This window comes from Haplochromis burtoni, unplaced genomic scaffold, assembly GCF_018398535.1.
Source record: "Haplochromis burtoni strain Fernald_Lab_line unplaced genomic scaffold, NCSU_Asbu1 Contig_2129, whole genome shotgun sequence".
Taxonomy (NCBI): domain Eukaryota; kingdom Metazoa; phylum Chordata; class Actinopteri; order Cichliformes; family Cichlidae; genus Haplochromis; species Haplochromis burtoni.
In genome coordinates, this window is record NW_024584490.1 from 56 (window position 1) to 16,009 (window position 15,954).

Sequence of the window (15,954 nt, forward strand, 5' to 3'; positions counted from 1 at the left end):
TAGCCAGTCAGCTCCCCAAACCCACAGTCGTTACAATATATATATATGAAGTGTCTTAAATACTACAAAAAATGCCATATTAATTGTGAAGCACCAACGTCTTGTTACTGTGGATTGCTCACGGAAAATGAGTTTAAAAAGATGAGCATATTAAAAGAAAAAAGATTGTATTTTAGAATAATCAATACTGCCACCTATTGGCCAAAACTGAACATGTCTGTCTTAGTTCTTTATCTAGAAATACAGAATCTATAATGAAAAAGTATTATTATTGATAAGGACAGACCATAAAAATCTATTTAGTAGTAGCAGTAAGCCATTTCATTTATCTTCTTTTCCACCTTTCAAATGTGAAGATTTGGGTGGGCAGAGCAAACAAGAATTAAAAAAAAAATCAGAGAAAGTTTAGATTCTGTGTGAGAATTGGAAAGCTGAAGCAGACGCTCAAAGTCTTTCCCTCTTTTGTAGCTTTTACAAGAGTCCAGAACAACACCACTTGAAATGATGACCTCAATAATTAAAATGTTACACATTTTAAAAATTGTCACCAAAAAGTGAACATGATGAGCCATCCAAAGATATGTTTATGTGATAGAACTCTGTCTGCTAAAAATGTATCGTATCCAGTTTTTTTATGATACAGGAGTGTTCTTTGGCTCTGCACCTTTAACACACACACACACACACACACACACACACACACACACACACACACTTGTGTGACCTTTAAAAACTATAAAATCGGAATTCAAGCTCTGACTTTAAAATCCATGATTACCGCCACCTAGTTAAGTTAGGATGACATGAATATTTGCATTCATGTTTGACATAGCTGAATTCTACTTTTAATATTTTAAAAGTAAAATAAAATGCCCTCTCATTTATGATGTTGTATTTTGAAACAGGCACATCATGGCTTGCCCTCAATGTGGAAATAAACTCGAAGGGTCATTTAACATCTGTCCTAAATGTGGCTTCAAGTTATCTGCCCTGACTGAAAAAAGTGCTCAAGGTAGGTGTCACATCATAACAGTAAAAATTATATTAACGCTAGTCCAAGGAGTTCATTTGTGGTACCACAGGTGAATATTTAACAGGTGAGAAAACTTACTGGACATAAAGCATAAGTGTATCTTTTCCACTATCAATAAAGACTTTATGAATATTTTCCCTCCACAGTATTCTAGTTTGGGTTGCTATAAAAATGTAAACGATTGTCTTGTCTTATCTTTAAATATATTTGCATAGTAAAAACAACCAACAACAACTTTTGCCAAATTCACCATTGTTTGATATATGTAACTAACCAAGCAATAATGGTTAAACAGATGGTGCCACATCAGCACATCCAATTTCAACCACTGCTGAGGAGAAAAATCAAAAGGAAGATCAAGACCATGCTGTTAAAGAAAGCACTACTCAAATACAGGTGACAAGGCTGAGAAATACATGTTATATTTGTGAAGTTACATATGTAATAGGTAATTTATCCAGCAATTTTGATTGAGAAATAAAAATAAAAATCCTCTTTTTGAAAGTGAAACCAAGGTTTCATACCAAAGTGATCAACTGCAGTAAACAAGCTCTTAAAAACAGAGTAACCAGTTTCTGCAGTCCTTCCACATTCAGCTTACGCAAATATTTCTTGTTCAGACAGTGTGCTAACTTACACGTTTCACTAAGGTATGAGACTGCAAAGATGAACCTTATGTTTGACATAAAAAACGGGAAAACTTTTTATGTGTATTATGGTCCATTTTGATATACAAATAAAAGTGAGTGAGAGAGAGAAAAGAGGACAGTAGGATTAGTAATGAGAGCTATGATACCTGTAGAGGTATGGAAATGTCTAGAAAACAGGACATTGGACTTTTTGAACACACTGTTTAACACACTCTTGAAGAGTGGGGGATGCTTGAGGACTGGACAAGAAGTGTACAAGGAGTTGAGAGATGAATGACAGATGGATTCATAGTGGGAGTGTGATTACATCAGGAATCAGGTGGAAGAGAGCTTGGAGAGGTTGAGATATGCTCTGGAGAAAAGAGGAATTAAAGTCAGTTGAAGCAAGACGGAACACCTGTGCATCAATGAGAGGGAGACAGGTAACAGTAAAGCTGCAAAGAGTTAGAGGTACTGACGATATCATGAGGAATTCTAAACCAGGTTTTTATGTTTTGACCTTCTATTTTAAGGACAGTGACTTTACTTAAAGTAAAATGTGCTATATAAATCAAATTGCAGTTTGAGTGGCAAGGCTGAGATTGTGCAGAGGAGAGATAATGAATATTTTGAACAAAGGATGTTGAAGATGAAGCAGCCAGACGGAAGAAAAAGATGAAGACCACAGAGAAAGTTAATGGATGTAGTGAAGGAGGACATGTAGAGTGTTGGTGTGACTATGACTAACCATCTGATTCCTGTATGACTTTTAGAACGTGATTTTCTTTCACTGTATATGTATACATTATGGTATATCAAATAATGAAAAATATATTCTACTTAGTACTTTTTACTTATTAACTTTCGCTTTTTCAAAGGTTGCTGATATTAATTCAGACGAGAAGACAGATTCAGAACTGACAAAGACACCGGAACCAGGAAATGAAGATGCAGGTATCTACAGGCAAAAAACTTCACCCTGCCTTTCTGGACCTCAAGTGGAAGAGAATATCTTGATGCCATCCTGTAAATTTCAGATACCAGAAGAGTAAGTGGCAGGACTACAGTATGTATTTGACATTATTTGACATATTAAACTATGAAATTAACATTATTGCCATTTTTTCCTCCTTTTTTCCAGTTCATCAATCAATGAAGAAATACTGGTGTACTTTCATGCTGTTATTTCTAAAGAATTTCATTTGGAACCCGAGAAAGACATGGTTGTCTTAAAATCTGAAGTGTTGTTTGGAAGCCGGGATGGTTTTATTGAAATGGTCCCCAGGTATAGCTTAATAGTTTTTTATAACTAAAAAAAACAACAGAGAGAGAGAGAGACAGAAAGAGTTTTACAAATTCTACACTGAGAATCAAAGAGAGTGAATTGCAATTATTTTTAATCATATTCCCTCCCCCCCCCCAGGAACAATTATTAGCCTCTGTGGAATTATTAGTTTGTCACTTCTCTGTATGTTCCATCTCTAACAAGAATGGTTTCTGTTTAATAGCCCTCTTGGGGACAACCAATATCTTATTGAAGGACAGTATCGGGTTCCCAAGGAAAAAATTCAAGAGAGCATTCCCTACAAATATGCAGTTTGCAAAAAGGAGTATGGCTTTATCTATGAGACCATCTACCAGAAAGAGAAAAATGACCTCATCAACAGGTGCCTAACCATCAATCCAGAGCTTTTAACAGCAGAAGGTATTTTGAATTTTATTGACGCAAATGTTCACATATTGGTTTACTACATTTGCACAACAGCACAGTGTGCTATCAATCGAAAAATCTAATGAAAAAATACCATGTTTGGTATGTTACCCTCTTTCATCCTCATCCCTGCCAATCACTACTTGAAAAAGTAATCAGTGTAGTATTCCTTGATAGTTTGTCATCTACAGGGAAGATGCATTTTTGTTCATCAAATGGACAGTTTGATAAATTTAGAGCAGCAATTAAAAATAAAAATGAATATACCACTCCACTAGCTCAGTTTATACACTGGCCTGGTCCCGGACAGGGGGATGGGGGTCATATTTTGTTAGACCTGTCATCGATTTGGCACTGATTTTTCAGACGTGTTTTTAGCTGAGGTATCATGTTATCTCCAGTAAACACGAACTCTATATAAGAGGTGTTCACAATTGAGTTACTGAAATGTTCTTTTGGTTTGTTTTTTTGTTTGGTTTGCTTTTAAAGGTGAGTGGCACCAATATGATGATATGATCCATCCCAAACCGAAGAGTAATTGGCCTTGGAATTCTACAGAAAAAACTGTGATAGAAGGGAGAAACTTTGCTGGCAAGGAAATGTTACAAATAATCTTTGATCTTCTCAAAACTTGGAATGAACAGAAAGTGGGAGAATTCTTTTCCCTACTGCAGCAGTTCTTTTATACATACAGTGGTCCTCTGCTTCATGATGGTAGAGAAAGACGATGGGGATTACCATATGATTCAAATCAGGTAAACAAATTTTATACTACAACAGGTAGCATTCCAAGATTCAATAATGCAAAAATTAAAAGTATTGAATAGTGTTTTCCATACTCCACTGTGTATTGGCATTAGTCCTAACATTCATCCTTTGCTTTTTCCAGGTGAAATACCTTCTTAAACATTTTCTGGACAAACACTTGAGTTTTGATGCCATAAAGAAGACAGCAAGAATACCACCTCTCCATGCAGGGATTATTGGTTTGCTTGTTTACAACAAGTATCTGAAGGACAGCATGACAAATCAACTTTCTAGTTTATGCAATCTTCTTTGCCTGCCTAATAAGGCAGAGCATCATTTTCGTTCTTTCTGGAATGACTTTGTAAAAGCTTTGTCATATGAAAACAGGTAACTTAAATATAGTTTTATTTTACTTATAAAATTAAAGGCATAATTATAATAGATAAAAGATTCTAAAATTTATTTTTTCATAGACAATAGTTACAAAGTAGTATGGTATCATCAATCTTGATTCTCATTGTCCATATCTGATCAAATATTTGTGTAAAATGTTGTGAGTTTTCCAGTGTAGTTTGGAATACTAGCATGTGAATTTGTCAATGACTTGTCTGACCACTGACATATTTTATTTATATAAAAGATTGGTTGCAGATGCAGTTGACACCCTTTGCCATACTGCTATGACACGCCGCATTGAGAAGTGGGTGTTGGTCATCCCTTTGGTTCATCTACTGACAGGAGAAAGCAAACCATATGAGCCAGTCCCACCTGTCTTGAATCCACAGTTTGACTCCTGGACAGGCTTGAAGAGAATCACAAGAACAGATTCATATGGTGCTAGTCATATGTATGCACTTATCTTTTATAAATACACCAAAATTCAGTTTAATTCATCTGCCCCCAATAATCAGCTCTAATTTTTAATCAGGAATTTGATCCAGATCATGGAAGAATATGACTACCTGATAGACATTGATCCTCTTCTTGTGCACTCTTGGATGTCTCTGATGGGAGTTGATTACCTAATGAAGGACAAATTGATTATGCGTGTTGAACTTCGAGACATTCTTCAGTATTTGCAGTTCATTGTCAATTCTGGCAACCGTAAACGCATGTGCATGGTATGTATTCTTAACAGTGGTATTTTGTTAGGACAGAGTGTCAAATATTAAAATGAAAAGTATTTATTTATACAATAATGTTAAATAGAGATTGATTGAGATTAATGTTAGTTTTATTTTGGTCCAGTTAATTATCGTTAATCATCTGCTGCACAAATTGTCTTTCTTTGGTTGTTGTTTTCAGTAACAATCAAGAAAACTAACTCATGGGTATGCTTAATGTGAATGGACTGATACTTATATCCCACTTTTCTACTCTTCTGGAGCACTCAAAGTGCTTTACACATCATGCCAGATCCACTCAAGTACTTTCTTCTATGCTTATAAGTGCTTTCTAAATAACATTCACACTCTAATGGATGCATCAGCGAACAACTTGGGGTTAGTAACTTGCCCAAGGGTATTTTGCATGCATACAGGGGGAGCTTGAATCACAAACCTTCTAATCAATAGATGACCTGCACTACCTCCTAAGCTACAGACACCCCAAATGTAGGATGAAAACAATAAATCAGTGCTGACTTTTGACTTCACACTGATTATAGATGATTATTATATTACTTCTCAGGTGAAAGTTGTTTTTTTCTTTATCATAATTATCGTTATTTGATAATTGTCAATTATCAATTTCGGAATCAACATTTAACTTTTTTTTTACTCTTTATATTATTCAATTGATCTGATATGTAAAGACCTGTGATTGACGAAAGTCCCAGTCACAGGTTATATTACCTAAAGCCTGAAAATGTCAAGGTGTGGCAGGCAGAATGTAGCACCCAAAAGCAAAACACTCAACGAAGGGATAAACTTCAAGAAGCTGCTTTATTGCAGTGGCAACTTGCACAAAAACACTTACAAAACTAAACCAAAGCCTAGAAACTGGATCTAATAACAAAACACTGGGAAACTATGGACGGCGACCTCAGGGAGCACAAGAGAAGAGACACACACAGATGAGGGGACGACACGACACTGACAAAGAGAAACACAGGGCTAAAATACACTGAGGGATAACGAGGGCATGGGACATAGCTGGGAGGAATCACACTTGATGAGACCAAGGGGGCAAGGGACCGTCAATGTAAAATGGCATGAAAACAGTGGGAGCACAGAGAACACACAAATAACAAAAACCCAGAAAACTCTAAAAAGTTATAAACGCAAAACATAAACATGAAGTCACTAGACTCTAGACCGTGACAGAAAACAATACGAGGAGCAAGTGTTTAGGTCTTTCCTAGACTACGCTGATTTATAATAGGCTGAAAGGTTATTTTAGATTTTATGTTCATGTATTCTAAGTACAATAAATACATGTTGTTGCCTACCCCATCTTTAACGATTTTGTGTTTTTCTATTAAATGTGTTCTGTTATTTTGCTGACAGGTTGTGAGACATTTGACATCTTATCTGATCAAGAAAGAGAGCAATCACAAGAAAAGGTAAAATGAAAAGGAAAACAAAGGTGCCTGAGAATATCATACAAGATCCCTGAAGAAGAATTTCAGTGTATTATTGCTGGCAGTCTTGTGCATATACAACAATAATATTAATATTTTCTTCCCATAGTTTTGATGACAAAGATGGAGAGTGCTGCCTGAAAACTGCAGTAATGCTTCTTGGTTCTATCACAAAAGACACAGAGTTCGGGGATCTTCCTCTTCAGTTCCTTGATCTAGTCTGTGTGATTGCCAAGGCATATGGCCTCACTGATTCCCAGGTGTGACTTACTTGTCCAAGTTCTCACTTTAAGACACACATATGTATATATATATATACAGAATAAGTTGACATGGTGTGATAAGTTTTTTTTTTCATAATATCTTTATTGATTTACAGACAAGAAAGATAATTCATGAAGAGTCAGTCAAGGACACATTACAAACAATGAGGGTATGGCAGACAAATACCTTCCACAACAAACTGCTTAAAAAGCAGCATGTTTTGCAGTTTTCTCTACCCAGTGAAATACAGGTAAGCAGAAATTAATGTTAGTAATATCTTATTATCTTTTATGGTTTAGTGTACATATTGTTCTTCTGACATCAATTAAGTAGCTACTAATAGAAGGGGGAGGGGAAGTAGCTCACCTTACTTACAAATTAAGGAATCTGTCTAACAACCAGTTCAGATAACATAAGTCCATCTGTCCATCTGTCTTTTTAACCACCACAACTCAAAACTAAAGATTTTCAGGAGCTTGACAAAATACAAAGTAAGACTGAACATTTTACATCCGGCCATGTGTTTATGCATTATCATAATTCATTTCATAATATAATTGAGGACTAAAATGCACCTTTTACAATGATGTACAATATATTAAGCTTGGTAGATACTTTTTAGTAGGCTGGTTGAACACCAAGAGATAAACACTGGAAATTTGGTGTTAAAAAATATTTTGTACCATATTTTTTTTTGAAGGTAAGTAGATTCATAAACTCACTCTTTCTTTGTCTCAACAAGAACACTGAATGAGTTTGCAAAGAACCAAATTGATTCTGGGATACAAACAATTATGCCATTAGGTTAGTACTCCCTAAAGTCTGGTCCTTGATTTATCTCAAAAATTCTTGAAAGAGTAGTTGTAATACAGCTAACAGATCATCTGCTGAGGAACAGCTTATTTGAGTTTCAGTCAGGTTTCAGAACTCATCACAGTACAGAAACAGCATCAAAGAAGTTTACACTTATGATCTCTGTTAGTGGACTCCTTTCTGTTCTTGTCCTGCTAGACTTCAGTACAGTGTTTGATACTGTTGGCAACAGCATTTTATTAAACCAAATATCATATGACAAAGCATTTTATAGACACACCAGACCACTGAAGCAAAGCATTCTATACTTTGCTTCTCCAAAACATGAAATGGACATGCATGCAGAAGTTGTATTACTGCATGCAGAAGTTGTATTACCAGCAGGGGGGATAATATATTTATATACACAGAGTTGGTAGTGATAAAAAAAAAACATATGAAGTACATTCCAGGGTCCTTAATTGGTGGAAACAATTCAACTAGGATGGTATAAATATATGTGTATGTTCGAATTCACTTCAATTTTATTTATATAGTGCCAAATCACAACAAAAACAGACGCCTCAAAGCGCTTCATATTGTAAGGTAGACCCTACAATAATAAATACACAGATGAAACGATAGCACCATTATACCCCCCCCCCCACCCCCCCCCCCCCCCCCCCCCCCCCCCCCCCCCCCCCCCCCCCGATGTCAACCTTTTTGGTGGACAGTGGGAAGGAAAAACTCCCTTTTAACAGGAAGAAACCTCCGCAGCAGAACCAGGCTCAGGGAGGGGCGGCCATCTGCTGCGATCAGTTGGGGTGAGAAGAAGGAAAACAGGATAAAGACATGCTGTGGAAGAGAGCCAGAATTAATAACAAGTGTGATTCAATGCAGAGAGGCCATAGTGTGTCAAAAAGGTGGCTGAAAAGGAAAAACTCAATGCATCATGGGAGTTCCCCGGCAGCCTATGCCTATTGCAGCATAACTAAGGGCTGATTCAGGGTCACCTGATCCAGCCCTAACTATATGCTTTAGCAAAAGGGAATGTTTTAAGCCTAATCTTAAAAGTAGAGACAGTGTCTGTCTCCCATGTGTAAATGTGTTAATAATGTCTATTTAAATGTTTTCCCATGACTATTTTCATGTTAGCTTGAAATATAATATGTTCCTCTGCTGTTACTGCAACTTCTGCATGCATGCACTTTTCACATTTTGGAAAGGCAAAGCTTGAAATGGACATGGTGGACCATAGTGTCTATTACACGCTTTGCTGTGATATCAGCTTGTTTTATTGAAGTGATTAGAGCATGCTCTAGGTATTACAGGTACTGCCCTGCAGTGATGTAGAATAATTTCTATCTAATAGACTCCAATTTGCTCATGTTACTAAAGAGCCCTCATCACACAAAGGTTAATTATGGAGTTCCACAAGGTTTCATGCAAGGGCCAATTGTGTTTATATTTTACATGCTTCTCCTAGGCAGTATCATTAAGATCAAGGCATACCATATATTTTCACTGCCATGCAGACAATAGCCAACTTTATCTATCCATGAAGCCAAGCAATTACAAAAACTACAGGAATGCCATAAAGATAAAGACCTAGATGGCCTCTAATTTACTGATTCTAAATTCAGAAAAAGCTGAGGCTATTGTACTCGGCCCTGAAAATCTTAATATTGTACCTAACCAGATACTTATGGCATTATCTTGGCCTCCAGCAACACTGTGAGAGTCAGAGTAATGATAGAAAGACACTAGAAAGAGAGAGCATATTTCTTCTATTTTGGCTTTTCTTCATTGGCTCCTTGTTAAATCCAGAATCAAATTTAAAATCATCTCATACAACATCTTGAATATTTATATTCTAAAGAGCTTATTTAAAGAAATTTGCTCTCCGACGGAGGGGTTCCAAGGATATTTAATAGAAGAATATGAGGCAGAGCTTTCAGCTTTTAAAACTTTTCTCTGTGGAAACAAGTCACAGTTTGGATTCGGGAGACACACACCTGCTCTGCTTTTAAGATTAGGCTTACCGTATTTTTTGGACCATAATGCGCACCAGATTATAAGGCGCATTAAGCGAAAAAAAACAGTCAGATAAGTCAAACTTTACTCAACTCATTCTTCTTGCTTCCTCCACTTCCCTACCATTGTTCATTAATGTGGAAAAAAGTTAGCATTCATTCTCCAGCTTCACTGTGTTTATGTTATGCTAACATAGGTGTGTTGCTAGCGATCACGTAGCACATCATTATATACCAACTAGTCCAACTTCAGTAACCCTACAAAAATCACTTGTTTAGTTTTCTTTCTTCATTTATGTTGGAAGTAATAGCAGAGATTCATCCATCCATCCATTTGCTTTCGCTTATCCTTTTCAGGGTCGCGGGAGGCGCTGGAGCCTATCCCAGCTGTAATAGGGCGAGAGGACAGGACAGGTCTCCAGTCTGTCGCAGGGCTAACACACAGAGACAGACAATGATTCACACTCACATTCACTCCTGCATTCACACGTGAGGGCAATTTAGATTAATCAGTTAACCTATCCCCAAAAACTGATGCCACAGTGTTCGTTTGGCTTTGGGACCTGAACCGGACGGCGTTTTGGACCCAGATTACTCCACGAGGCTCCTGACTACGGTAGCCGTAATGCTCCGACAATCAATCAAGCGGTGTGGCTTTGTAGCTTACCAAAGTCGTAAAACATTTTTTGACAGACTTTTGAACGCCGTGTACCACATAAAATCGGTTCGAGATCACATTTCTGTGCTTTATTTCGGTGCTTTTTTTTTTCCATGAGATGTCATACACTTTGGATTCATGCCAATCATTTTATGTTTCTGAGGATAGTAGGCGGGCCCAGGTACGTACGTTCTTTTAGAGCAGAGCTACAGCTTAAAAATGCCCAAGGCGAAGCGGTCAAAAGTCTGGCTGTACTTCACAGCAAAAGATGCAAACTCAGCAGCCTGCAACAAGTGCTTTAAGGTGATACTGTGCAAAGGAGGTAACACCTCGAATCTGATAAAACACCTGGCGACGCATAACAGGTTTTTTAAAAGCCGAGAAATGCACCGTATTTGATAGCTTGCTGCAAGACTGAGCACCACAACTACTGCAGGTGTGGTGCCTGTTATCGGCCCCAGAGTTTGCGACATCTGCCAAAAACCTGAAGAGGAGAGTCCAGCCCTACCCCTGCCTGTGTAGCAGAAATGATGACCATTGATGATGGCAACAGCAGCCGTTCTTCTCTAGGCGAGTAGCTTAATGTTGTTCGTGTGTAATTTACATTGAGTAGGCTAACCACGTTATTACATTAATGCATGTAAGGTGAACTAGCAAACACCATTGTAGTTACATGCGGCTGTCTTCTTGTTTGATAGTGATACCATATATGCCCTATAGCTGCAAAAAAGGCTAACATTGTTATCTTTTTACAAAAAAACCCCCAGCTAAATATGAGAGGTTTTAGGACAAAATTTGTATTTTGCATATACTATTATATACTGTACATATATTTATTAGTTTCAGATTTAGCCATTCTTGTATTTTGTATTTTGCTTGTTTATGTTATTGTATTTTGCACAACTCTGTTGCTTGTGAAGCTCGCACACAAGAATTTCACTCACATGTACTGTACCAATGTATCTGCACATGTGATGTGACAATAAAAGTGATTTGATTTGATTTGATTTGTATTTTCCATTGTTTAAGCACCGGTTCCAACCAAAGGAGGTATGTTGTATCAACAGAAAAGGTTAACTTGGCTATCATTTTGCAGAAAAAAAGAGACTTCTAAAAATAAAAACATAAGAGGTTTTTGGACAAAGTTTGTGTTCTCTATTCTTTAAGCACCGATTCGAGCACCGTTTAAACAGCGGCACCATTTCAAAAGTACCGGTATTGGATAAAACCTAAACGATACCCATCCCTATTCATACATAAGGCACACTGGATTATAAGGTGCATTGTCGAGTTTTGAACAAATTTAAGGATTTTAAGTGCGCCTTGTAGTGTGGAAAATACAGTACAACTATAAAGCATATAGTTATGGCTAGATCAGGTGACCCTGAATCTTCCCTTAATTACTCTACAATACGTCTAGACACCTGGGGGCTTCCCATGATGCACTGCTTATTTTTCATTCACCTTTTTCCCTCACCACTTTCATCTCTGCCTCTCTACCACATAGTTTCTTTTGTCCACACTCCTCTCACCCTCGCAGCAGATGACTGGCCCTCCCTGAGTCTGGTACTGCTCGAGGTTTCTTCCTGTTAAAAGGGAGTTTTTACTTCCATTGTCACCAGGTGATTGCTCATAGGGGTTGTCTGATTGTTGGTGTATTTGTCTGTGATATTTTAGGGTCTTATACCTTACAATATGAAGCACCTCGAGGTGACTGTTGTTGAGATTTGATGTCCCTACCATCCATCCATCCATCCATCCATTTGCTTCCATTTATCCAGGGTCGCAGGGGTGGAGAAGCCCAGACCCCCCCCTCTCCCCAGCCACCTCCTTCAGCTTGTCTGGTGGAACACCAAGGCATTCTGAGACCAGTTGAGAGATATAATCTCTCCGACTTATATTGTATTGGGTCCTGTGTTTGGTGTTGTTGGTGGTGATGTGTACGGCTGGTGGCAGGAGAGCTGCAGCCCTTGAGTGTACTGTTACAGCAACTGTGTGTGTGTGTGTTAAATAAAGTATGCGGCAAAGCATGTTCATGCCATCGGGTCTGGGTCTGCCGTGGCCCTCCTCCTGGCTCTTGGCACCACTGTGAATGACCACAGTGATTGCGGATGCCGTGCAGGTGCGTCCTCCTTCCCTGTACGGCACCGAAGACCACACCCCGCCACAATACTATATAAATAAAAAATGTAATTAGAATTGAATGTCCATCCATCCATCTTCTTCCACTTTATCTGGGGCCGGGTCTCATTTTTCTTTTAGGCATGGAGCAAATTACTCTCAATATCTTTTAATTATGAGGAACACACTTCATTATGGAGAACCACATTCATGGGTGATTTTCAAGAAAAACTGAAAGAGGTGAGACTGCATTATGTTTATATTTTCATGGTAATGTGAAACTGGAAAACATAGTGAGGCTCTGTGCTTGTGTGCTAGGAACATCCTGTGGATCAAATTGGAATATACTGTAACAAGATGGACAAGATGAGCAAGGAAAGTCCATTGTTGTGCAGCATAATGGAGAACTGTGCAATGGAGGCTGCTGCACATATTTGCCAGGTATGATTTCAATCAATGACAAATGGTTAGCAATGTCATGTAATATAACTGTAAGTCCCATGTAAGCAACAATATTTTCACACTCTTGGGGTGCAGAGGACAATTGCCTTGCAGGGGATATTGTCCATGTTTCCTTTTTTCTTATTCCGTCCATCCATCTAGTTTCTTCTGCTTATCCGGGGCCGGGTTGGGGGGCAGCAGCCCAGCATCCCTCTTCCCGGCCAACTCCTCCATCTTGTCTGGCTCCTACCTCAACTGGCACCTTTCGATTTGGAGGAGTAGCAACTCTACTCTGAGCCCTTCTCAGGTGGCAAAACTCCTCACTCTGTCTCTAAGGGAGAGGCTAGCCACCCTTTGAAGAAAGCCCATGTCCACCGCTTGTATCCACAATCTTGTTCTTTCAGTCATTACCCAATGCTTGTGATTGTAGGTGCAGGTATGGATGTAGATCGACTGGTAAACAAGAGCTTTTACACTCAGCTCTCTTTTCACCACGACGGACCAGTACAGCACCCACATCACTGTAGCAGCAGTACAAAGCCGTCTGTTGACCTCCCACTCCCCTGACTTGTGAACAAGACCCTTAAATACTTAAACTCCTCCACCGGGGTTGTATCTCGTCTCTGACCTGGAGTGGGCACCATCTTTTTCTGACTGAAGCCTCAGACTTAGTGATGTTAGTTCTCATTCCTGCTACTTCACACTCCCCTGTATATATTAATCACCATCTGTGGGTGGATAGCAAAGAAAGAAGATTGTACAGAGAAATGCCCTTTCTCTTGTGACACATGACAATAAACACTTTGAATCTTGAATCTTGAACCACTCTGGTGTGAGCTGGAGGCCACCACCTGAAGAAACCAACAGAACCACATTATCTGCAAAAAGCAGAGATGAGATTCTGAGGCTTCATGCACCTCATGTCTAGAAGACCTCACTTAGAAGGCATCCAGGAGGAAGATGCCCAAAACACCTTAATTGGCTCTTGTCAGTGTGGAGGAGCAGCAACTCTACACTTAGCCCCTCTCAAATGGCCAAAATTCTACACCTTTCGCTAAGGGAGAGCACAGTCAACCGCAGAGGAACCTGATTTTTGACAGTGTTGCTTTCACACTAAGCTCACTCTTCTCCAAACTAGACCAGTGCAGCACCCATACCACTGCTGCTGCTTCATCCAGCTGTCAGTCTCCTGTATGCCCACCCCTGCTCGCAGACTCACCATTGCTCTCCAGATGGAAAACACTTATTGACTGCTTGTGATTAAACTTGTGATTGATCAGGGTCATAACTGTTGATTTGGTTTCAGTTTAATTTAATTTCAAGACATTAAGTGAAATAAATATTTGATTTTAAAGCAAACCATGACTTGATGGAGAAACCCTCAGTGGGGAGCACGTTGATAAGACATTTCTTAAAGTTGGTTATCAAGATTCCACTTATCTGAGGAAGGGTATCGGCCAACTCCACTTAAAAGAAACTCTAACTCTAACTCTTCCTTAACTTAATATGGCTCTTCTTAACTTCCACTGGAAGACCCAGCCACAACCCAACTTCCATGGTTTTGGTTAAGGAAAGGAGGTTCTCGTCTAAGGTTTTACAGTACATGGCTCTGTCCATTGGCCCCTCAATGTGGTGAAGTCATCCTTTATATTCAGCAAAAAAATGTTTCCACCTCCATCCTGGACAGTGGAGATAATGTTCTTTGGGTCATACTCAGCATTTCTGTTCATCCAAATATTGAAGGTTGAGTTGAAAGTTCTGCAAAATTTCCATCCATTACAATGTAGTATATGACCAGTTGTGTTTTTGATCACTCTGGTCACAACTGCCTTCACATCTTTAAAATAGCTAAATTTGGAGATGATCCACCACCTCATGATGATCCTGACCACATGAGACAAGCTCTTTTGAGCATGGAGCTCCAGACTGAGGGAAACCGATGATCATTCTATATTTCTTCTCTTTTCAAATAATGACAGTAACAGTTGTTACCTTCTTGCCAAGCTTCTTGCTGATGGTAGCTCATTCCAGCCTTGTGCAGTTCTACAATCGTCTCCTTTGACGACTCTTTGGTCTTGTGCATGGCGGTGAAGAGGAAGAGAACTACCAACATACCTGACGTGGGTCTGTGGGTCTTTTGAAAGTTGTCTACATCTACAAGTATTTTCCTTTTTCTCTCTCTTTTTATCAACATGAAAGCTGTGAAGAGTAAAATCATTTCACTTGTTTTCTTACAAATGGAAATTATAACCAACACCAATAGTTTGCCACTTTTCCACATTTTTTCCAACTGTTGCTTTTAAATTCATATTGCATTTTTAATTAATTAGTATTTATGACAAATGCAAAACACACTTAGTTTTAATTGTAATTACTTCTTTCTGTACAGTAAAAATGATCATTACAGGCACAATTTGCAAGTTAATAAATGAATCTTTGAGATGTTTCTGCTTGTCTTATTTTTCTTTTTTCTTTTCTTTCCACTCAGGATACATCAGCTATGTCAAACCTCATGACAAGATATGATTTCACAAAATTTTTAAAACTAATGTCAGTTGTTGTGATGGAGTCATGGCCCAAAGATGAAAACGGACATGAGATACAAGACGAAGAATTGGTATTTGACTACCTCATGAGCTGGCCCATGGCCAAAACCATCCTCAAAATTGCAGGTAAACTGTGAAATAAAAAAAGAACATAACATGAAATACACCTTGAATGCTCTTTAGTAATGTCTAGGGTATGCATAAGCTTTCAATTTTGTATATTACCGTACTCATTTTGAAGGAACATATTCATTGGAAACATGAATGCACTTTTGAGACAAATTCAGAATGTGAGGACTGTTTGCAACTTAACTGGAGGGTGCCTGTTTAAAAATTTAATCAAACGGAGATGAACAGGTTTTTGTAGTTGTTGTTGTTGTTGTTGTTGTTGTTTTAAA

At 38.4% G+C, this 15,954-nt stretch overlaps 1 protein-coding gene across 2 annotated transcripts; it reads left to right on the plus strand.

Moving 5' to 3' along the window:
- Positions 1-888: 888 nt before the first annotated feature.
- Positions 889-15,910, plus strand: LOC102292996 (E3 ubiquitin-protein ligase rnf213-alpha). 2 transcript variants are annotated; one of them, XM_005952753.2, is made up of 15 exons: positions 889-1,012; positions 1,329-1,429; positions 2,541-2,710; positions 2,804-2,947; positions 3,171-3,367; positions 3,863-4,128; positions 4,263-4,507; positions 4,761-4,967; positions 5,049-5,241; positions 6,628-6,683; positions 6,811-6,961; positions 7,081-7,215; positions 12,711-12,809; positions 12,888-13,010; positions 15,499-15,910. In XM_005952753.2, exons 1-15 carry the CDS (start codon positions 913-915, stop codon positions 15,691-15,693), a joined length of 2,382 nt encoding a protein of 793 aa, XP_005952815.2. In that variant the 5' UTR covers positions 889-912; the 3' UTR covers positions 15,694-15,910. The 2 variants fall into 2 exon arrangements, with proteins under 2 accessions (XP_005952815.2, XP_042073459.1); XM_042217525.1 differs by lacking the exons at positions 12,711-12,809; positions 12,888-13,010; positions 15,499-15,910 and adding an exon at positions 7,708-8,171.
- Positions 15,911-15,954: the final 44 nt, after the last annotated feature.